Consider the following 24829-nt stretch of genomic DNA (forward strand, 5'->3'; position numbering starts at 1 on the left):
AGAAAACAAGGAGGTAGTAAAAGATGTGACAGGAGTTAATTTAATCCAGAAAAATCCGAAATTGAAACATCAGCCGGTAGAAGACATGGTTGGAGTCACACATTCTCTGGACACTCTCCCAACAGTTTAATGTCCTTTTTGTGCTGTGGTGCCCAGAACCGCGCACAGTGCTCGAGGTGAGGCCACTCCAGGGCAGAGCAGAACAGGGCAATCATTTCCCTCGACCGACGAGCAATGCCAAGTTTTTGAAGTATTTTTGATTTTGTCCGTAAGAGTAACTTGTTCTCTCTGTCTAATTATTCAGAACTTTTAGGCGTACTTTGTTTCTTTCGTGCTTATTTTAAATACCTCAACTCTGTTTAACTCTGGCAGTAGGTAAAGGTCAGGTTGGCTTTCATTTGTTGTGAAACCACAGCCTGAAAATGAGGTTTCGAGTAGCCAGGCTAACCAATGCCCAAAGAGCAGGAGGAGCATTAAGTCACCTGCATCTCCATCTGCTGCCTGGCCTACCTCTACTCCCTCATTTCTAAGAACTTTCCTGTTCTGTTTCATGGAGGGGAAGAGAGCCGTACTCTCTAATCCCTTTTATAGAAGTCCAAACTCTTTTGTGACTCCCTTAAGCCTCAGAGAGAATCAGCAGAGAGCAAATACATGACTTGCTTTTAAATTGGCTTTATGTACTGCGTGGAGGAGGCTGGAGAATGAAACGTGAGGTAGTTGGGGCCTGCGCTTTGTAACCGCAGGCCACTGGTAAAAATGTGCAAAATGAAGAAAAATTGAGCATAATGATGGAAGTTATGTGTCTTAATGTAGTTAATTTTCATCTGTGCTTAAATGTTTTAAAGAGCATTTTAAAAATAATCTTCTCTATGTCATGAAGGGCTGAGGTGGAGTCCTTCCAGTCTAAAAATGTTTCTGACCCGAGTCTACATTTAAAGGGTTCAAAGGCATCTTCTGCTTGCCTATTTTCAGATCAGGGTTTCTTGTCATTTTTCATACCATATTATCTCATTGACTGGAAGTCAATTTTTGCTTAAATGATAGATATCAAGCGTAGACTTGGCCAAGAATGTGGATGGCCGTGATGTTGGATGTGGTGATGACAATTTTCTCTCGTATCAGCTTTCTACTTTTATGCAGTCAATGCCTTCTGGTCAAGGCCTGAGTCACCCTGGCTCCTCACCAGTGGTTTTTTTTTTTTTTTTTTTTTTAAATCTTCACATACAGAGCAGCATGGGCTTTGTTTTGAGTTCTTGAGAGTCTCAACTTTAAGCCTTAGTACTCAATTCCTGTCAGGGAATAAATTTTTGTAGGTAACAGCAGGTAACTACTTAGATGACGACAACAGACTTAAAGTGCTGATTTTATTTCCAACACTTTTACTGCTGCTTCCTTCCGCGCTCCCCCTACTGTTACCCCTTCGAAGCGCCCTGTTTTTATGATGAAGAAAACAAAACCAAAACCAATTTGAATTAGGGGAGGAGCGGCTCAGAAGCCAGCCTCGGCTGTCTGCGTTAGTTTAGGAAGCTTTTAGCGAGCTGCTGCCCAACTGGGGCCTCCCGGGCTAAAAGAGTCCGTCCGCCGAGCGGCGCTGGATAGAGCCGAGGGGCCTCGAGGCGGCTCGACCGGGGCTGGGTGTGTGGGGCCGTGTCCCCCCGGGGCGGCTCCGGCAGCTCCCGGTGTCTCCGGTGCCTCAGGTGCCTGGAGCGGCGCGGCGGAGGGATACGAGCGGGCGGAGGCGGCGCTGGCGCGCGCGGCAAGGGCGGGAGGGACGGGAGGGACGGGAGGGGGGCGCCGCGGGGAGCGGCGGCGGCAGCAGGAGGGAGCCGGCACCGCGCTGAGGGGGTGAGCGCCGGGACGGGACGGGGTGAGGGGGGGCGGGGGGCTGCTGGCGTTGGGAATAAGCTTTAAAACCACACGCGGTTATTGCTGGGGGAAGCGGAGTGCCGGGGAGGATGCTGAGAGCGGGCTGGGATCGCTCCGTGGTGCTGCCCTTACGGTGCTTGTGGCGTGGGGGTGCTGGGCTTTAATCCCATGCGCGGGTTATAGGTGTTGTTGTAGGGCCTGCTTTCAAATGAACAACATGTGGCGCTGCACCGTGCACAGGCACACCCAAGGGTTTGCTGGCGGAGGGGCGCTGTCAGTGCTGTCACACGCTGTGTGTGTCTGTGGGAGCCCCTCAGGGAGCCGGCACCGCGGGGCTCCTGCCAGGCCTTTCCCCTTCGGTCCTTCCTTTGCTGACGGGCCAAGGGGTGAGAAATGTCGTGGTTTGGTCAGGTTTGTATTTAATGCAACGCTCGGGACCCTGATCCTGTGGTAATGACGGGTGCTTCAGCCTCCTCCTGGAGGAGGGAGCTCCCTGAGAGCCCAGGGGACGCAGTCGCTTCTGAGACCCAGCCTGCAGCGGGATTTCTGTGAAACCTCTGCGGGTGTGAGAGCTGGCACTGACAGGGAGCTGCAGATAAATAGCTCCAGCCGCAGTCACGGCTTCTCCAGGTTTGCTTCAAAGGCAGCTTTGCTTGAAAGCCAAGTCCGAGAACGTCCCAGTAGATGAGAGGAAGGTAACGCACCAGGTGTAGGTGAGCAGGAGTGACTGCTTGCCTGAAAATAGCTTTAAATCGCTCATGGAATGAACCATTGTATGAGTGGTGCTGCCTCTTTGCAGGCTCTGATGGATACCAAGCAGCTATGGCATACGTCAAAGCGGTATTGCTAAGTTTGTGTGAGCACGTGATGACTGCTCTTACCGCTGTTATAAGCGTTGTTTCCTCCAAACGTGTAGTGCCCGCGCTCCTGTGCACGATTTCAACCAATGCTCGTGGTGGATAGTTCCCAGGTGCAGGGAAACACATGGAAATGGCACTTCGTTCACGTGGCACAGGCACAAGGCTCTTGTGCTGTACTTTAGGAGTGTTTTGAACGGCATTAAAAAAGGGTTACGTTGCTTTACATATTTATGAGAATAAATCATGACTTGGATGAGTAATTTTGACATTCTCACATAGGTAAGACTTCTTATGTTGGAAGATGCCGCTCTTCGGGAAAATAATTGTAATTAAACGCAATGGGACCGATGGAATTCACTTTCCACTCACTGCAAGTTCTTGTTTATTTGGAAGGTGAGAATGTGTCGAGTACTCGGATGCATTGAAATAACATTAATGATAGTTCCTGCAGACAGAATCTTTTTAATATTTATTTGCAAGAAAGAACTGTTTGTATTTGTGAATGCTGTTCAAGGTAGGAAAAGTGGTATTGGACTCACATTACTTGAGCGGAACTTACTGTTTGTCATCGCTTTTTGACCTTTCCTTGTTTAAAAAAAAGTTCTTTTTTTTTCCCCAAAGTTTCTGTCAAAGAGATCCGCTAGAGCTATGAGATTGCAAGTAATCTACATGTGACGTGTGTCCAATTAGCAAGTGGTGGCACTCTTATCTGCGGGCAGGTCCTAGAGAACCAACCAGTGCAGAAGGGAAAGTGGCTTGCATTCAACTGTGCTCATACCAGTGCTCTTTTGCATTTATTTTTATTTTTTTAATTTTTTTTTAATTATTTTTTTGGTTCTCCAAGGCCTCAGTAATGAAATGCACAAGCTAGTATCAAGAATTGATAAATGTTTTTACTTCTCTTGAACTGGGTTTGCTCAGCACTTCTCTGATTGATTGATTAATATCTTAACTAATTATCCAGTCCTGCATCAGATCCCGTAGTGCCAGTCTGTGGGAAGCACTGCAGTGTCAATAATACTCTTCTTTGGCTTCAGCAGAGCTGCCCAGGCAGATGATAATCAGTTTTAATGTCTTTTTAGGCTTGTCATGAACAGATTTTTGGTTATTTTACCTTTTTTCCAGTATGGATTCTCTGGCATTACAGAAACATAAGCTCCTGATATTTTTTTGTCACAGTTGAAAGCCTTAGGTGGTTCATTTCTTCCCGTTCATTGCCTAATGTCCTGCATTTTTTTTCAGACTTAATTGTCTTCAGGATCTCAACTCTTTTAGCCAATTAAGGTGAATGAGTTCAACGCTCCCTGGTGGGTTAGGCAGGGCAAGCCTGCATTCTAACAATTTTGGCCACTAATGGTAATCTGCGGCTTCACACTGGAGCCAGTCCTATAATAATTGGCTTTACTGGCGGATGAAAAGGCTGCTTCTCAGCCACTCAGACACTGTTTTTTTTGATCTCTGTATTGTTAGCACTAGGACAGATTTTGGACAGAGTGTATTTTGCTTATAATGTGACTTAGAATCCAAGCTTTAGACTCCGCGTTTCTCTTTCAATCCTTTTTACTGCAGTGCTGTTTTTTCCACCACTTTTCATCACAGAAATTAGCACCAAGTACAGCATTCCCCCTGTTTCTTACCTGGAGAACTTAGTGACTGCTCTCTTGCCTTAGGTCTGTTGGCATGTATTAAATGTATGTGTCCAGAGAAAAGTGGTGGAATTTAAACTGCTGATCACATTCACTTTTTTCTTTGGTGGAGAAAAGGTTTCCCTGTGGTAGCAATAACTTTCTGGCTTTTTCCTAGTGTTCCAAACTCTTTTGGTGCGATAGACATCACGTTAAGTATTTCATTCAATGTATTTTCTTGTCCCTTTGTTCTTCTGTGTACAGTCATCCAAATTATTAGCTGAAATTTGGGATGTCAAAGCACCAAATTCTACAGCAGTGAGATTTTTTGTCTTCTCTGCATGTCTGTAAACTCCAATTATATTTTCACCTCTAGGAGAACAGAATGTGACATCCGTATCCAGTTGCCTCAGGTCTCAAAAGAACATTGTAAAATTGAAGTAAATGAAAACGAGGAGGTAAGATATGCATATTTTAATGACATTTGTATTGCATTGTTGCATCTCATCGGGCTACTGAAATTTTTGTTTTATTTCTAGGCAATCTTGACAAATTTAAGTACAGTAAATCCTACGCAGCTGAACGGTAGCTGTTTTCAGCAACCTGTACCTCTGAAGCACGGAGATGTGTTAACTATTATTGATCGTTCTTTCAGGTAAGTGCCAGTGACAAACTGTCTCTGACAGGCAATGCCTTGATCCTAGAACATGTTCTGCAGCCAAACAGTGTGGGGAACTCTGTGGACGGTCTCTACCTGCCGGATGAAGATACAGGAGATAGCAGTAGATGAATGGGAAAACCTAAAACATCATTTTACCATTTTCAGAAAGATAATTTAGTTTATTTTGTATCTCTTTACAATGTCTTATAGAGCTTCTCCAGAAGGCAAGACGGCTTAAAGATTTTTTTTATTACTTTTATGTATTATATTAAGCTAAATCAATAAAGATAGAATTGTCTGGAGAGATCATTTTGATTTTGTTTCAAGGACAAACACATTTCTAGGAGAAGAGAATATTTTGATGTAGTGAAAGTACTTTAAAGCAATATGTTGGTATTGCTGGGAGTGGGACAACTCTTTCTAGGTCATTTATCTTAATAATGCGAATTTAGTTATCAGCTATTTAACCAAAAAAATGCTTGTTTTTACTTTTAAAATATTTCATCCAGGTTTGAATATCCTCTCCAATCAACTCCAAGAAAAAGGCGTTCCAGATCTCCAAAAGATGAAACGCGGCAGGTAAATTTGTGGTGACAGGCTTACTTCTAAATACATTGGTATGAGTATTGATAAGGATGAATTCTATTTCCCTGTTTTGTTGTGGGTTTTGTCTGCTTTTTTTTAAATGAGGAATATTTTTTCAATCGTAGGCTAGCTTTCCGTTTGAAAATGCAAATGAACTCATATCTTTTTTAAACTCAATATATTATTTTTAGAGTTATCAGTTTCTGTTAATAGATCTATTACTTTTAAATGGGGATGTTTGCCCTAGAACCTGAGCATTTTTTTCCTCCAAAAGTATGTTGTTTTATGGGCTAGTAAATTGTTGGAATTTATAAATATCAAACTAAGTTTATCTTTTAATAATTGATTTGCACTTGTTTCTTTTTTTAATTCCCAACAATGTTTTAACCCTTCAAGGGGATATTGCTACTTAGCGAGTACTGTGGCTATTGAAGATTTTTGTACGTTCTGTTTCTCTTATTTAAATAAAATTCTTCCACTAGGTCTGGTACAAAAGTGAGCTTAGAATGTGCTTGTACATGTTCATATGCTACAGCTGCTTTTAGAGCTAATAATAATAAAACAAGACTTGAGCTCTTGCTGTGTAGAGTATCGGTTAGTGTTCTTAAGTGGTGAAATACTCGGTTTTAATTTGAGTGCTTTTAAACCTGTTCAGTATGCAATGCTTACACATTTATAAATCTAGCGTTTTCCAATGTTCAGTAGAAAGCTAAATAAATATTTGTTGCTCTGCTGTAACGTTGTACAAATTTACAGGTTCTTCATGTTCAGCAGGTGGCAGAAGTGGAGTTATTACATAAGCAAACTTCAGGATCTAAAAGATCTTCAGGTTGGTACCTGTATTATAGGGGGTTTGTGTTCATCTTCCTCCTTAATTTTAATTCTTAGCATATGGAGGAAAAACAAGGTTGAAAAGAGCAAAATAAATATAAAGATTTTTCAAACTGAGCACAGTACACATTCCTGTGTCAGTGTACTACTGCATTGTACTTAAATGCTGTGATTTACCCATGCCAGGGGAAAACACATTGTTGCATTCTGACAAACGGGCAGTAACACTTTTTGAGAAACAGTATTGAACGTTTTGCTGAAACCCCAAAAGATCACGTTTAAAGATCTCCTTCCTAACCCCCATCTCCTTTTCCAAAAGTTGATCAGTGTGCTTTTTCCTTGTCTGTTAGTCTCTCCATCTTTACATGTATTTCCCGTTGCATCTAAGAGAAGTGGACATGTCAGCATTTGTTTTAGTAGATGTTCATGCTGGTATATGGCAGTGTTGAGACTGTGGATGTGTAAATGTTCACAAGGGCTCAGCTTCTTGTGGTTTCGAAAGGCAACTTCTTGGATGAACCCTGCTAGCTGACTGCTCTCTGCGTGGAAAATGTGAAGTGAAGCATGTTACTTCAGGCCTCCAGCATGCGTGCGGTCACTTGCTCTGTCTCATTTGGGAAGTGCTAGCTCTGTTTTATTGTCTTGCTTTACCCTAGAGAAGCATTGGTACAGTTAGAACAATACAGCACCTGGGTAAATGCAAGACAGGAAACTGACTGAATTGTGGTAAGCCGATCTCAGTGATTGTTTAGTTCTGTGTTCACAGATTTGTCTTGTGGCAGCCGTGAAAGATAGGTATATAAGCCACCGAAGAAAAACAGCAGCATGAAATACAAATTGCCTTATCTGAATGTGGGATAAGGTCCAGATTGCAACTTAAAATTTATTAAACATTTCACAACTAATGTTTTTATTATGAGAGAATTGTTATTGTAAACAGAGCTTTGTGTACAGTCCCATATCCTGGAGCCTGGTTGCTAGCCTTGGTAGAGGAAAGGAGGGAATTCTCATCTGTATTTAAGGAACTTTACTTATGTTTCTGCTTTTTTTACATAACTTTGTTTTTGCTTTGCTTACACTGTAGATCATTCTGAGTGCAAAGAACAAAATGCTGATGAAAATAAACAAAGTACAGAGGAAAATATGTCCAAAGCCTTACCAGTTAAGCTACAAACACCTAAATCTTCATATAAGATAAAACAATCTACTAGAAAGCAAACTGAAATGTCTCCCTTTAGTAAACTCTATGAAACGCTGAAACATGAGATTAAAGTGAAAAAAACTCTGCAAGGAGGAAATGTACCTGAAAAAGCTGGAAAAGAAGGTGGTAAGGGTGCCCTGCAGGAACCAAGTGCTCAAATCGCATCAAGTTGTGATCATGTAAGCCCTACTGAAGAAAAAGAAATTGGCACAAGTGAAAATAATGAAGAATATAAAATGAAACAAGAAGTAATTAGTTCAGAACTTAATCAAATCTCAATGGTAGGAAGTGCTACCAAGAAATGTTTTACCAGAAGTCCGCGAACTTCTGTTTCAAAGGAGATGACAAAAAGTATTCTCAGGAGAAGTAACTTGCAAGATCATAAGGAAGAAAGTACACCAGGTAAATCTAAAGGCACTGAAGTTCCAGCCAAAACACCCAAACCCAGTAAGGAGAATGACAGAAATGCAGCATGTCTGCTGCAGCCATGCTCCATAGAACGCTTGGGTTATGCAGATGAGGTGAAAATCTACAACTCTGCAATAACAGCAGAGAAAATAGCGCAGACAACAAACATGACAAACGTTTCTGAAGTAGACAAACATGTTATGTCTACACCAACCCCCAGAAGGAAGAGTCCTCGATCTTGTTTCATGTCACCTACCAACGAAGCTACTGGGGTGGATTCTGTAAATATTGGTACTCCGACAGCTCGAGGAGATGTGTTGTTGGAACACAAATCTTTTTCAGAAATTTCAGCTGAAATTCAAAGGGAAGATTCAGTGTGCAGAAATGATAGCCTCCAACAACAGCCTTTGGCAGAAAATAAATGCATAAACCAGAGACGAAACAGTAAACAACATACACCAAGAAAATCGGGGAAAGTAGAAGTGCTGAAAGAAATCTGTGATCAGACAAATGTAGATTCAAAAAAGAGAGATTCTGAGTCTCCTGCTTCTAATTCCAAGAGTCCCAGAAGAAATGTCAGACAAAGTAAAGAATTTGTAAACAAAAGCATCCATTCAGAGACACCAACTTCAGGAGAGATAACATCAGAACTGGCATCTCCTGCTAGTCAGAAATCTGGCTCTGGAAGAAAAAGGGGTAGGCCGAGAACCTCTGAACTGCGAACTGAGAAAGCACTGGAGACAAATGCAGTTGAAGAACACGACAATAAGACTGTAGACAGACAGGACAGTGGAACTCAACAAGATCTGGCCACCAATGGGTGTAATCAGAAATCAGATTTGGAAGATACTTGTGTTCTAAGACCTCGGAGATCATCATCAAAAAGGTCTTTGGGAAGTGCTAGTGTACTGGAAGACAATGAGGCTGTTGCAGAAATGAATGTTTCTGACCTGTTGGCTGAAGAAGAATCAGGTAAATAGATTTCGCGCCTTGTTGGCACTTAATTGGAGAAAATCTCTTAATTTTCGTGAGAATTTTTCCATTTAAATATATAATTAATTGCTGATACGTTGGTTCTGTAACATCATGTTTTTATATATATGACCCTAAAAATAACCAGTAATTTCTATAAAATTTTCTCCAATTGAATGTAAATGAGTTACTTTCTAATATGATTCTGCCTTTAAAATGCCCAAGTAAGCCTTGTTTCCTGTGCTGGTTAAAATGGTGACTTCCTGGATTCTTTGATTTGTGGAGATATATTCAATTATTGCTATTTTTTGTTTAGGTAACACAAAAAGAGTGTCTCAGAAGAGGAAGAGCGGTGATCTGTTACCTCAGCCTTTAGGCAAGCGAAAAAGATTGTCTTTTGGTGGTCATCTAAGTCCGGAACTCTTTGACAAAAGTTTGCCTCCCAACTCACCCCTTAAACGAGGTGCGATTCCTGCAAGGCTGAGCTTACCGTTTGGAGGCTCCCCACGCGCAGTGCTGAAAAAGGCTCAGGGGCTGAAGCACTTTGCAGTCCAGGTAAATAAATGCTGAGGCTAATCGAGTCGCTAAGCTAAGTGATACGAACAGAACTTGTAAATTCAAAGACTTCTAAAAATGAATTCAAAATGAATAATAAAGATGTATGTTAGGAAGTGGACATATTGACTGGGAATTATAATGGTATTTTTTAATCAGCGTTTTTAAACTTTTTCCTCCAAAGGAGGATGTGCAGCTTATTGTTCGTCTACCTCTCTTTATCCAGGGGGTGTGCTTTATTTCATCACACGTTTTTGCTTGTTCTCATGCATGTTTTGGAGTATGTTTGTGTGCTTGTGCTTAACAGCAGAATCTACTGGCACCAGTTAATCATAAATAGCAGAAAAGAGACGCAATCTAGAAAGAGTAGTTTGTTGCCAGACTATGCAAGCTATGGCCGTGTGGCTTGGCCAGAAGTCTGAAAACATTCAGCTGCTGATTTAAGCTAGTGAAAGCCTGTAGTGCACTTTATGGGAATAAGACTGTTTTGAATAAACTAGAGTAACAAAGTTAATTTGTTCAGTTGGATTTGCACAGGCCATTGGAGGCTTTTGAAATTTAAAAGTTGTTGCCAATTTGCTTTCTTCTTAGAGAGTAACATCTAAGACTTTTTCAACTGATCTGATGCTATTTTATACTATTGCATTTACTTTCAGAGATAGAAAAGAACACTTGTAGTTTAGCTTTGCACAGTAATTTTTTGTTATTTTTTTTTCTACCAAGAACTTTCTGTATGTTTGCAAAAAGAAAAAATGTCACCAGAAAAATTGCCAGCCCAGACGCCCCCAGCTGCCTCTTCCCCTGACTCTGGAAAAGCAACACCGCAGCTTCCTACAGGCTCTCCAGCACCTTACACAAAAGGGCGTTTCTCTGTTTCGCACATCACAACACCATCACCAATTGCAGAAGAGCAGAATGGTGTTGCAAAAGATATGAATACAGGGGAGAAAAATGGTGCCCTAGAGAAAACACCTAAATCTAATGGTGTTAGCCAAGATGATAAAACCTCAATGGCAACACCTAACAACTTAACAAGAAGTTCACGACGTAGTATGAAGACTCCCATGAAGAGGAGGAGTGGTGCTGTAGCAGTTATCAGTTCAAAAAGAAGAAGCGGTGCCTCTACTGCCAACTTACTAGGTTTGTTTCAGCAGTTAATTTTAATATGATTTCTACTGCTTTAAAAAACAGCTACAAAACTGAAGTAGTCCTATTATTAGTTTTATTCTGAGACCACCAAATGATCGGTGTATATTCTGATGGTTTGTGGGATTTTTTTTTTTTTGAATCATCTGAGAATTGCAAAATTTTATGTTCTCACACTTATCCATCGCTTTAGCAACTAGATTTATAACAAGGTATTTAGAACGCAAATCCTAATACTCAGAAACTGAAAAATGGTAGAATTAAGGTTCTGTTTGTTAGGTTAATTGCGGTATTGATCCTCCAAGTCCCTCAATTTGGAGTAGTATATAACTGATACAATTTCAGTTCAATAATTTTTGTTGGTGAAAACATGCATTTTACCTGTATTCAGCTTAGTTTCTTTATGCCTTTTTCCCTAGCCAGTTCACACACTGTCAGTTGTAGACTGGACTGCCTGTAAGTGTTGGGTGTATGGCAGACATCATGGATGATAACCATTGAGACACAAATATTTTAATTGTTGAACATTCAAATTCAAATGTTGGTCAAAATAGTTTTGATACCACTGGAAAAATTGAGAGGGAATCTGGTTCTTGAAAATTTAATCTTTATGAAAACACTTAAAGATGAGATGTCTTTAATTTATGAAAACAAATTATATCAATTTGACTCTTTCAAATTTAAAATTTCCCATCAATATCAACATTCATCTGGCAATTTATTATTCTTTGCTATCTTCGTTTTTTGTAGAATCATTTTAAAGTTGTGAATAACATGCTGTGTGCAGTGTCTGTGTGCAGTGTCTCAGTGATAGTCCTATTATATGGTGAGATAAAATCACAGGCCTTCCTGGTTAATCCTGGATATGTTTCTCTTAAAACAAACAAAAAACAAACAAACAAAAAAAAAACAAAAAAGCAAAAAAAAACAAACAAAAAAAAACAAAAACAAACAAAAAAAAAAAACATTTTTTTGCTGTTAAACCTTACATTCTGTTAAGGAAAAATTCAGGTACAATAAAGTGCAAGACTGAAAGGCTTATGGCAAATTTGTAATGAGGAAAATATTTCACAGAATCGCAGAATATCCTGAATTGGAAGGAACCCACAATGATCATCAAGTTTAACTCCTGGGTCCTTAAATGACCGCCCAGAAAATCAGACCACATGTCTGAGAGCACTGTCCAAATGCTTTTTGAACTCGAGCAGAGAGTGAGGACAGAGTGAGGTCAGCACTTAGCACAGATTCTGGAACTGTATGACGCTTTTTGTTGTAGAAACGTACTGGATGCTTGGACACTTGTTAAGATTCAGCTTGAAATTGTGATTTCTGACTGCAGCAAATCCTTTGGAATCATAAATAGCTGTGAAGTCCTGTTTACACAGCTGCCAGTTAAGGTTATTGTGTCTGTTTTGCTTCGTAGTTGCGAAATCTTGGGCAGAAGTGGTAAAATTGGGTGTTGCAAGACCACAGGCAAAGGCCGTTAAAAAACGTGCCCCAAAACGAAGACCAGTGAAGAAGACAACACAGTCACCAAAGGTATTTGTTTTACTTCTTTTTAAGGTTTGGGGGTTTGCTTAACCTTGAAACAGCTTGTTGGCATTTAACTGCAGAAGCTGGAAGTTTGAGATTTTGGCAAGATGTTAAATGGGTATTGGTGTCTTTCTCACAGCGTGTAAATCTACTTGAATTTACTGAAATGTATTAATTCAAAACATCTTAAGAATGTATCTAAATAACTAATTGTGTTGGGTGGATGGAGTAAGTATTTGTCCCTTGTCTGTAGTTGAAGCTGTAGTGCTGTTTGAAAGAGGTTCTGTTCCGGTTTAACCACTTTACGTGGTGGTGAGGTTGGTCGTTGGATGATGGTGAAGGTCTTTCCCAACCTAAAGGATTCTATGCAGGTGGAAAGGAGTAAGACTGAAAGACTCTCAGGATAATCCCTGAGCGTTTCTGAAAGCTAAGAAAACTTGTCTCAGATGCTCATTGAGCGTAGTCACTCAAATCTTAAACGAATATATGAGCTGCATTTCACAACGAATCAGCCCTTTAAAGTAGCTGCAATTTAACCACTTCTGTATGCCCAGCAGTCTGTATTAGCTAAACACGACCAATAAATTTGTGGAATCTCTTGAGTGATTCTGGCTAGGTTTTAAATAAAAGGGATCTTTGTGTCCTAATTTTTATTTATTTATTTATTTATTTATTTCCTTTTTTTCCTCCAGAAAGAAAAATAAAAGGTCATTTTAGCACAGGTCATGCAGAATCTCCTGCTACAGTAGTTGTAGGCAGAGCGCACTCTACCACTGGTAGAATAGCTGGACAGGTCCTTAAAGTAGTGAAAAATCCAATCTTGAAACAAAACTTGAATATGGATGAAAGCTTCACAGGTACGTTGTGAGATTTTTAAAACCTGTTACTGGTTCTGCCAACTGTGCACTTTTTTTTTTTTTTTTCCGAAACAAGTGCTCATTTTTCTGAATATAATTTATAGGGCTGGCTGAGATGTTTAAAACTCCAGAAAATACAAGTGGAGAAACATCACCTTCAAGCACTGTTCGTGACAGTGATCTTACACCACCGTGCACGACAATGGACACTTCTGAACTGCGTACTCCTGAAGAATCTGGTATGGTTGTTAATTGGAAAGAAATTATTAAAGTATACTTTGGGGTAGCTGTGTCTGCAACTCACTGATAGTGCATAGCCTAATGCTAGGCAGACTTAGTGTAGAGATAAAGCATCTTGCAACCATTGATTTTTTTTTTTATCATGTATTGGAGGACATTTTCCAGTAGTTCCAGTTATTTTTTTTGGTAGGTGTTATTTTTTTATTCATTCAGTTTTATATCGAACTTCTAAATGCTGAAGTATTGTTTCAGGCAAACCTTGTGTTGAAGCATGGCAATCCTTTAATCAATTGTCAGGGGATACATCTAGATTCAATGACAAAATCTTACGGCAGGGAGTGGTTATGCTGTAGAATTTTGCAAAGATTCTACTTAAGAAAAATGTCAGATTAGGAAGATTTGTGTTAAGATGATCCTTAGCTTTTTTTTTCTGTCTTTTGCATATGACTTTGCATATCAGTCGTGTTCCTGAATAACTCAGAATTCTTTAAATTCTGTTTTACTAAGAATTTAGCAAAAGTGAGCATCTAGTGAATCACCAACCAAAATCAAGAATGAATTATCCAATATTCAGAGTAGTAATACTAATGATTTTTATCAGATTAAATAAAAAATCATCAAGGTTTTTTAGGCTTAATTTTTTTAACGTATGCTGTGCCTTGTAGGAGCTAATTGCCTTCTTGCTAATTACCAAACCAATTGCTGAAACACAGTTTTGGATTTAGCTTGTAGAAAGCTTTGGCTGATTGAATCCATTTTTTACTTAGTTATACAGCGATTGGAATGTTTGGATTTCCTGCTTAGTTTGTTTGCCAAATTAGATAAACCTACTGTTTATTTCAGGAGAGATGATGGTGTCACCATTAAATACTCCAGATTCTTCAGGAGAGATACTGGATTGTCATGACATCTCAGATTTGATGAGAGAGGAGGAATCTCCAAAGTCTATATTTGAAATAATGTACTGCAGAATTCCAGAAGGAATAGCTATGCTGGAAGAAGATCTTGATGTGGACAGCGTATCATTAAGTGCAGAGAAACAAGCCTCTCAGGTGAAATTGGAAAGTAAAAGGAAAACACCAGATGAGAAGTTGGAGTCAGTCAACGTTGGATCAGCCATCAAGCAGCCATTAAAAACCCCAGAGAAGAAGCCAGGACTTGTAGAGGTCCTGTCGGGCATCAAGCAGCTTATGAAGACTGCCAAGCAGAAGTCAGAGGAAACAAAGGTAAAATATTTTCTTTAGCTTTTGGAAAGAGTTTATTTAAGCTTGGAGCCTGTGGTTGAAGTGAACTCTTAGGCCATCTAATAAGACATGTTTTATATCATTGTATTTTCATTAAAATATCTCATGCACAAGACCTGTGGCTGACAAAATACCTTCTGGAAGAGCACCTGATGTTTATTTGAAAACAGTGAAGTTGACAACCTGTGTTTTCCTTGGTAGCTTTGTCCAGGTGTGAATGGGTAAAAACCAGAAGATGCAGCTGAGTACAAATTTGAAGGAGCACTTTTTTTCTAGTCATTTGTTTCTGTTATGTTTAAAGCACCCTTAAATTACTTACAGACTACAATGGAGTTCTTTCTGTGCCTTCCTTTTCATAAGTGGGATATATGCATGTTTGTTTTTTTTTTGTACAGCTTCTTCATAGCTTGTAGATTAAATTCAAAACACTTTTTTTCTTTAAACATCCAAGAGCACTGAGCTTTTGCCAAAATTTGGTGTTACCACGTAGTCAGTTGATTGCTCTTCATGCCCATAAGGCTTTCATTCACTGCTTGCTGAATGGACACCAATTCTACTCTGTTTGCTTGTATTAGTATGTACTTTGTTTAGAGGAACCCTACCTAAATGGCTGCTGAGGCTGCTCTGGGTTACCATTTTGACCTTACAATTCGCACCTTCATCACTCTTGTCATTGGTGTATTTTATTAGCCTCGATTTTTGTTGACTCCCAGATCCATAGATTAAAATGAGTATTGCTGGTCTGTGTAGAACTACAATAAAACACTTCAAAACATTCAAATGATTTAGATTCAATAACCCTCTTTTTCTAATCTTACTAGACAATGTTCAGCCCGTTTACTGAATGCTTTTTAAAACTCTACTGTGTTGTCTTTCACTGTAAAAACTGCTACACTAGCTCAGATAACAAGTATTAAGTTCAATTTTGTGGTAGTACCAAATATATGATGCAGTTAGCAAACGAAGTTGGCTTCATTTTCTCATAAAGTATTTGGCAGGACTTTTTTCAACTGTTTCACTCCCAATTTTCTATTAGTTAACTATTTCTTGTCCTGTCAGACACACACAAAAGTATTGATTATTGCTTATTTCCTTAGGTCAGGTCAGAAAATGTTATGGATCCTAAGCAGGAAGATGCTGTAACTGCTTGTACTAATGGCAGTCGTGAGTATGGTAAGTACAAACACTTTTATTTTAACTAGAGTAATAATGAATATGCAGGACTGTGTGTGTTGTTAGGAAGTTTCAACGTGTTGTAAAAATTCCAAATTATATAGTATGGAAGGAGCAAATATCTCAGGGAATTTGAGCAGTAATCTGTAACACAAACCAGTGTTGGCATTCTATTGGTGTTTAAAAAATGGTGTAGTAGTTTGATGTAATAACGGTGGCATCTCCAAACATACCAGTGTAAAAAACAAACAAACAAAAAATCACCTGTTGCTAAGGTATCCACTTAAAATCACCTTTATTTGCAAAGACTTTCAAAATATATCTTAAAGCTTGAGTGCTACCTGTCAAATAAAACAAATAACTCTGTGTACTAAACTGGGTTTTATTCTAGGAGTCTGTTTAAATCCCTGTTACTTTTTAAAATAAAATATGATTCATTTGAGCAAGACTGCTTTACTAGGAAAATGAAAACTCAAGAGATACTTTGATCGGGCATAGTAATGTATAACTTTTGATTGTGCTCTTTTCTATATGACAAACTTTGTAGGGGGGAATAAAACTGTTTTAGAAGACAAAGGAAATACTTCACAAGATAAAGATTCTCAACAAAAGTTGTCAACTAGCGAAGACCACTCTACCCAGAGACTAACAAGGGGCAGACCAAGGAAGACTGTACATCCACCTTCAACAAAGCAGTGTGAAAAGGATTTAAATTCAAAAGAATTGCAAGGTCTGGAGAAAAAGAGCATCCAAGAAGAGATGGGAGAGATCAGTACTTCAACTTCAGTAGCTAAAAATACAGGAAGAGGAAGGAGAACAAATCTTTGCATGGAAAAAGAAATTGTTTCAAAGCATCCTGTTGAGAAAACAGTTGAAACTGTTTCACTTGTGGAAACGCAGGTTGATACTCGAAGACCAAGAAGAGGTAAAACTAAGGAACCTAAGGAGTTAAAACATCCTAGTGAGGATCTTGAGTCTTCTGAAAAAGATTCTTCAGTGCTACAAAAAGATCCTGCAAATAGGAAACAGGCTTTGCAGGAGTATGATATCAGTAGCACATCTGTAACTGAAGATGATCAAAGCAGAAAGACAGAAGGCGTATCTAGTAGCACTCAGGATGAAAATCACCAACTGCAAACAGATTTAAAAAAGTCTGAAAACGCATCTGACAAAGGTAGTGTAGAAGACAGAGAAGAAATTCTTCTATTGCATCAGAAGAGGTCTAGAGGAATGAAAAAAATAGAAAACACAGAAGCACTGCTTCCACCCAAAAGACAAAGAAGAGCTAGGAATGAACAGGTTGAACAAGCTCCTTCAGAGGAACTTCATGGGACGACAAGGAAACTTCGTAAACACCAATCAGCAAAATTACTACAAGGTGATGAGCAGACTTCTGAGACTGCCCCCACAGAAGCATCTGGAAACAGAACTGAACTTGAAGTAAAGGTAACAGAAAAAAGAGGTAAGTCTTCAAGAAATGCTAGAAAACAACCAACAGAAGTAAAACCAGACATGTGCGGGATGGCACTTGAAAATACACAGAATGTTCAGAAAGCCAAGGAGACTTCAAATGAAACCATTACGGAAACAAAATCACCCACCAAAAATGAGAGGAAAGTATCTCTGGGAGATGAAGCGGAAAATGCTCAGGAAAATACTACAAAGGCATCTCAAAGATTAAAGTCAGAATCACCTTCTGGAGAGACAGATAAAATGCCAGTAACTGTTCTCAACTTGGAATTCAAACAAGAAGCAAACAGAACTAGAAGCAGGAGAGGGAAAAAAGACTCTTCAGAGAAGAAGGCTGATGAATTTGCCCAGGATGTAAACAGCCTAGATCTTATGCTTAAATGTAAGTCAGAAACACAGGAATCTTCTCCCAAAGAGTCTTCAGCCTCTAGTTGTGTCAAGCAGGCACACCAAGTAATGAAAGACCAGAACAACACAGCTGACACATTGGTAACTGCTCTAAACAGTGATGGCATTGCTCATAGACATCAAAAGCAGACAAGAAATGAGCAGGAAGCAAATGAACCAAAGCAAACTGAAATCCTGCAAGAGAATCGAACACCAAATAATAGAATTACACGTAGAAGACTTAGAGGAAGAAGAGTTAATTTTAAACTTGAAGAAGCCAGTTCCGAAGCTCTAGGAGAAGAAAGGAATTTACCTGGGAATGAGGAAGGAATGGCTTGCAAACATGATCAACGTGAGGCTTCAGAAAATCCTTTAGAAGTAAGGAGGAGCAGAAGAAGGCAAGCTGATTCCATTCCACAAGCAGCTTGTTCTACCTTTACGAAAAAAGAAACCTTAATTAAAGATCATAGTAAAGATGAGACTTCTACAAAAGATCAAGATCCAGCTTTGGAAGCTATTCCCTCTTCAACAGAAGAAGTTCCGCTGAGAGGACGAAGGCGGCGAGAGGTTGCTGTAGCATCACAAACGGTGAGTTCTCTTTCTATCAGAGAAAAACGTGGCTTGCTAGAAGGTGATGATAAAAAGATGACTGTGAAAGAAGATCAAAATCCAGCATTGGGAGATAGCACTTTGCAGGCAAAAGCAAATGCATCAGCAAGGGACAAAAGAAAAGAGATTGATCTAGCAGCAGAGGCAAAAAGTTCAGCTTCTCTCCGGAGAAAACGTGGCTTGTCAGAAACTGATGACAAAGAGGAGAGTACTAATGAAGAACAAAACGCGCTTTTGGAATCGGTGTCCTGTGCAAAAGCAAAGCCATTAGGAAGGGGCAGAAGGAAAGAAACTCCTCCAGTGTCACACACAACTAATTCCATTTCTCTTAGAAGAAAACGTGGTTTGCCAGCAGATAATGGTAAAGAAGAGGCTCTTAAAGATCAAAATGTTCCGTTAGGAGCAGTTGTTTCAAGTCTAAAAGATCAGCCAAAAAGAGGCAGAAGGAATGAAGCTGCCATATTATTAGAAGCCACAAGTTCTACTCCTGCTCGGGGAAAACGTAACTTATCAAAAGAAAGTAGCAGAAATAATAATCATAGGAAAGCTAAACAAATGATTTCTGAAAAACCCTCTTCCGAAGAAAAAATTGACCTTTCAAAAGGGTACTCAGGGAAAAAGTGTAGTATCACTTCACTGGCTGTTAGTTCTAGTTCACTTCAAGGTTTGCCAGAAGATGGTAAGAATGAAACTCCCAAAGAGCAACAGGGTATACTTTTGGAAGTAACCCAATCAGGAAAAGAAAATCCATCGAAGGCAGGCAGAAGGAAAATAGTTCCTTCCAAATCTGAAGAAACTAGTTCAACCTTTCTCAGGGAAAAGCTTGTCTTACCTGAAGACAGAGGTCAAAACGGAATCCTTAAGGAAGGTGAAGGTACAGCTCTGGAAAATAACTCATCCCAGGAAAAACAAAGGCAACTGAGAAATAAGAGGAAAAATGTACAATTCAAACCAGAGGCAGCTACGTCTCTTCGTGACAATGGCAACTTGCCTGAAAACGGCAACATTTCGGAAATGCAGTGTTTGATACCCACTGGTTCTGAAGAAAGTAATCAGTCTGGAAAAGGAAAAGAGGTTAACCCTACCCAACAGACAACTTCCACTTCTCGCAGAAGAAAATGTCTGTTGCCAGCAGATGATGTACCACCTAAAAAATCAAAATCAGGTGAGGAAAAAAAAATATTTCTATTTTCTACATATAGCTAAGTCTAGAATTTTGTACAGGTTATTACTGTTGGCTGCCATAGTCTAATGTAAATAGAGAGTGGGTCTTTAATGTAGCAAAGAGTGGTAAGTAAAGAAGGGGCTAGGTTATCCTGTACAAACCAGATGTTTCTCCAAAGCAGAATGGATTGATTGTATGGCATCTGACAGCTGTATTCCTCTTCTGCTGAGTTATTCAAATGCTCTCATGCTCTTCTGCTGTCTCAATCCGTAACTTGCAGGTTAAATAACAGCAATTAACTAACTTACAGGTGGTTATGAGCATAGCATGATAATTACATTTGTAGCACCCATTGTCTGTGCTTGTTTTCTCCTAAATACCATCTAAGCTCCTGCTTTTGTATGTCCAGGTTTTGGGTAGCTTGTACAACTTATCCGTGCTGTAATGAAGTTGGTGCTAGAAGGACTTGGAGCTGTATTTGAGCTCAAATGACAGCAGAAGTTCCACATGTCTCTCACTTTTCCTGTTTTTCAGTTTTATTTTCCCCAAGCCAATAGAGCTCTAGCTTCAGACACTTGAAATATTCCCTAAACCTTTCAGCTGGATGTGATAAAATTTTAAAGATACCACGTTGTAATAAGAAATTATCGTCAAATAAATATAATAAAATGGAAGTAATGAATCTTTACAGATGCACAAAGAATTTTCTGGCAGGTTATGTGCATTAATCCTATTGTGATTTGGCCATGCTCTCGTTTCATTTCTCTTCATCTCTTTATCTGTTACATGTGCTTATCCAAACGTAACACGTACATCTATTGTGGCAGGTTCCCCTCTTGGTTTATTGACTTCACACTTCTGCTAGTTTTCACTTCTTGACACTGCTACATGCACCTCCCAAAGGACTGATCTCTCCCAGTGCTTTTCTACCGGTCTGAATAGTTTCTTTTGGGGGGAGGTCCTTTTTCCCCACATGGATTTTAGTGGTGGTGCTTGGGTCGATGCTCATCTCTTGGAGCAGCTTCACTGGTCTGTGCCATGTGGATTCTTCCAGAAGCGTCCAGTGTGTTTGTTACAACTACAAGCCTGACTTTGCAGTTCTAGCTGGACAATAAATTAGTTGCTGTACATTCATTTTTGCTGTTTTTTTCTTCAGTGTTAGATATGTTTTAGTTTTACATATCAGTAGAAGAATTTTTAGCTAAAATAATAGCTAATTGGTTTTGGTGCTCTCATTAATGTTAACCTACTTTCAGAAATAGCTGTATGTCCTTGGGGACCTATTTTAAAGGATATTGGATGTGCAGAAGTGTGGGTTTTGTAACTGGTTTGTTGAACTCATAGATGTAAGCTTTGGAACGTAGTCATTAGGGACATCTCCCTTCAAAAACAATGGAACTGAAGATTGACTTTCTATAAAATGCTTGATTTATGATATAAATTTCCATTTAATATTTCTGTCTACGAATAGAGAATGATGAAAACGGATCACCCAAAAAAGGGAAAAGAAACAAAACTGAAGAAAAACTTGAAGGCAATGTGAAGACAACTCAGACTGCTGGAGGGACGAACAGGACAACAAGATCAAGCACAAGAGCAAGTGCAAGAACAAGAAAATAGTCTTAACAGTTAAAGAGCCAGTTTTTAGAATGATTCTGTAAATGACATTGGAATTTTTAATGTGACTTGACTTACACTCAGATTTTAAGTTCAGATTTTGTAAAGCTATCGCTGATGATATTATCTAAGTACTTTTCTTAATATGTTTACAGATATGATGCCGCCTGTTTTAGTAGATACATATAGTGGTTCCTATACCATGCGATGCTTGTGCAGAATGGCAGGTAGAAAAATAAATCTTTTATGCTCGTATTTATCCCCTTTTTTATGGTAATGAGTACAGTAGCCAGGAAGCCATGTTACTTTACTGCCAGTGTAATTGTAAGCTATTTTCTGCTTAAATTTTATGTGCTTAAGTCTTATTTTTTCATTAAAGTTCTGTAAATATTCTTTTAAAAACTATAGATTTATTAGTAGAACTACTATGAATGAAAATGCTATTTAAAAAAAAAAAAAAATTTACTGAGAAGTACGGGTTTGTAAGCCGTTAAATTTGTAAACAATTTAGGACTTAAGTGTTTTGTGTTCTTAGGAATAATTAAAGATGTAATTACTACTGTCCTCTTACAACCATATTTAATTTTTTTAGCCAAATGCCATAATTTTTGGAAGTGTAATGTGGGTGCCTCTGAAATTCAGGCAGTTCTCTTGTAAACATGGCCACGCTGTGCAGTGCTTGTAAAGGGAGGTGAGCACTGGGAAGAGGAGCAGTGAGCATATGAGGTTGCGATGTTGCCCTTTTCAGAGCTGCAGCTGATGTGGAGTACTGAATGTGGTTTGGAGAATATTTTCTAGAGGTCAGTGTCTGCGGCCTGTGGATAATGTTGGCGTGCACACATCTCAAAGGGTGGTAGCTTTCTGTTCCTCTATTAAATGCAAAAAAAAAAAAAAAAAAAAATTCAGCTCAGGTATCTATGCGTTTTTAAGACCCCAGTTAAGAACCTACATTTTCATATAGTCTAGGAGGAGTAATAGATTTCTATGGAAGGACAGATAGAGTTTATTTTCTGATGTTTTTCTTAGGGCTTCTTTTGGAGAAGATGAATGGCCCTTTGGGCAAGTTCTGATTTGTGAAATCCGTGTTTTCAAAGTGTTACCACAAGAGGAGTGAGGGGTTGCTTCCACCAGCTTAGGTTGCAGCCTCTGAAATGAGAGGAGTATCTTCACCCAAGATGTTTAATTGGGTCTGTGGTGCAGGATTTATGATCATCCCAAATTCCAGGACATGTAGCTTCATGCTTCTTGTCTCAGCAACAACTCAAGCAGTAGGTCTAGACTAGTGACCTTGGAGTTTTACAGAATTTTACCGATTTTACTGGATCTATATGAAGTCCTTGCATGTTGAACAACTCCAGTTTCCTTGCACTCATTTTCTCCTGCTCTGTTTGTGACTCAGTCTCCTTAACTGCAACAGGGAGACTTCACAAAGCCATCTTCATCAACCTAATCCTGTGTCGGCCCCTACTGGCTGCTGCTTAGAAGTATCCCTTTTGGTTGGTTTGGTTGTTTTCCAAAGAAACCTGGTGATAGCCACCAACAGATTCAGAAGAGAAACAGGACAAAGCAGCTTGGCATTTGTAACCCCTTGAAGGTGATGTGCTTGGGATCAATTTGTCATTTGGCTTAGTAGCTTTCCCTATGCAATGTGGGTAGAAAGAGGAAATAACAGCAGCGCTTTGACCTCTGGAAGCTCATGATATAAGTACCCTTCTAGGTCAGCTTCACAGCCTTGCTGTCTTCCGTGTTCCAACTTGTATTTTTTGTTCTTGCAGTTATGTAAGAGAAGCAAGTGCCTCTAAGTTGCTCTTTCTCTGTCATTTCAGTCTTTAATATCATCCCATAATTATTCAAGGCAGTAATTTCTAACAAATCAAAGTCCTAAGGCACACCCCAATTTTTATTTTTTATTTTTTATTTTTTTTTTTCAGAATGAGAACAGGGCTGAACTCTTGTGCTGTGAGAAAATGCTCCATTTTAATTGCATTACACACAGCCTTAATGATAAGGGATCATTCCATCTTCCCTAATTTAGCTAGTACGTGTTCGATAGTGAGGCGGCCTCCATACCAGAGGAGATGAAAGCCTTGGGCAGAGGCACGGAGTTGTGAGGGTAGAGGAAGAACACTTGCCAAGTTTCCATCACTGCATTGAAGGAGCTGCCTTGTTTTCCATTCAGTAGCTGCAACTAGGATATAAGAGGGCATCTTGGCCTCTGTGCCAAGCTGTGCAAAGTGAAGAGCTCGTCAGCGAGATGAGCAAAGGGGCATTTTGTTTGGGTTTGTTGAGTGTCACAGGTTGTGCAAACAAGACATTCACCACACAAAAGCTGTTCTGCATAAATGTTACTCTTGACTCATTGGATAAAACCTAATTAAGGCTTTCCTAACAGGGCAATATTCTTTTTTTTTCCAAACAAAGTTCTTGAAAGAAGCAGGAGGGGGGATTCTCGGCTCCTTTTCACAAACCACTTCAAAAGAACTGAGAGAACACCCTTAACTAGATAGCGCCGCTAGGAGCAAATCATTTTTCATAGCACCTGGCACACTGCGTTAGGGTATCACACATCCCACCACTTCAGCTGTGGTCAGCACGTGACTGCTGATGAGCGGGGGCTAACGAAGCGTGCCAGAAGCTGGGCTGTGACTGCTTAACCCCACTGCCACACAGGGCCTGAGCTTGCTCCCCATGCAGCCACTCGGGCTTATTAATTGGGGCTGCGATCCACAGGAAAGGAACTGCTCTGTGGTTGTTTTCTGTTGAGCAGCTAATGCCCAGACTAAGTAAATTGACTTGAAATATCTAATTAATAAGTAAATAATAGTCCATAAAGAGCAGCTGACTCTGTCTGCTGAGATACTACAGAAATGGGGCCTCGCTTAGCAAAAGAGGTCCTAATGGCCTTTTGGGGCAGTGCAAGAAATTCCCTTCTAAAGATGATTGTTAGTTTTGTCCTTGCTTTTATTCTAAAAACCAGTCTCGTCCTAACTGACACCAGCAGAAAGAGTCCACACTCTTGTTTTAAGACAGTATCTGTGACTTTCATGCAGCAGAATTGGTAATTCTACAGGTCACGTTAAAGGTTTTATACAGGATTTTAAACTCAAGTATTTGGTGTCTCTGATTTGTTTTGAAGTCTGTCTCTTCAAAACTAGTAAACTGATATACATGTATATATATATGTATATACATGTATTTTAACAAGTTTTAAAGATCAGCAGCCTATGCACATCATTTTGGGGAGCAATGGTAACAGTGGTTTGAAGTAAATTATGCATCTGTTTAACACAGAATGGGAAAAAATAACCTACTTTAGTTGTAGAATCTCAGAGGAAAGCAAAGTCCTACCAACACACCTACAGTGAGAACAAGCTCCAGTGAACCACACATATGCAAACGTTATAGCCTTATTGAGAAATAGAGCTGAACACAGGCATATTTTCTGATTCTAATTAATATATATATTTTTGTCTCCAGTGATTCTGTCTGATATCTCATTTTTTGTTTGCTCCTAGTTTGTGACTTTCTATGTATATGTAAAGTATGCATATAAAGTTATCAAAGTTATACACTTATATATATTTTTCAGAGCTGAGTTACCAATTTCTGAACATACTAAATGCATAATTAATACTTGATATACATTTGATATCTCTGTGGCAGTGAACTAATTTATTTTCTACTTTTATATTACTATTTAGTACAAGCTAAACATGAGTAAAGAATGGTATCCATCCCTAGGCATGTTGACCAGATCTGTACCATTACAGTAGTTCAGGGGGACAGAAGGTGGTCAACCTTCATCTCGTGAGACTCACAGCCCC

At 39.4% G+C, this 24829-nt stretch overlaps 1 protein-coding gene and 1 pseudogene across 1 annotated transcript; one reads left to right on the forward strand and one right to left on the reverse strand.

The window, feature by feature from the left end:
* LOC140002852 (serine/threonine-protein kinase RIO2-like) overlaps nt 1-24829 on the reverse strand; it is a 48776-nt pseudogene that overhangs the window by 9060 nt on the left and 14887 nt on the right.
* Nucleotides 1268-21008, forward strand: LOC140002811 (uncharacterized). Its single transcript, XM_072040204.1, has 16 exons — nt 1268-1697; nt 3006-3119; nt 4728-4809; nt 4891-5006; nt 5522-5591; nt 6354-6426; nt 7513-9009; nt 9326-9550; nt 10273-10704; nt 12134-12250; nt 12930-13100; nt 13205-13339; nt 14184-14566; nt 15688-15757; nt 16326-19388; nt 20860-21008. Exons 2-16 carry the CDS (start codon nt 3028-3030, stop codon nt 21006-21008), a joined length of 6675 nt encoding a protein of 2224 aa, XP_071896305.1. The 5' UTR covers nt 1268-1697; nt 3006-3027.

The sequence above is a fragment of the Anas platyrhynchos genome, chromosome 6 (genome assembly GCF_047663525.1).
Source record: "Anas platyrhynchos isolate ZD024472 breed Pekin duck chromosome 6, IASCAAS_PekinDuck_T2T, whole genome shotgun sequence".
NCBI classification, from domain to species: domain Eukaryota; kingdom Metazoa; phylum Chordata; class Aves; order Anseriformes; family Anatidae; genus Anas; species Anas platyrhynchos.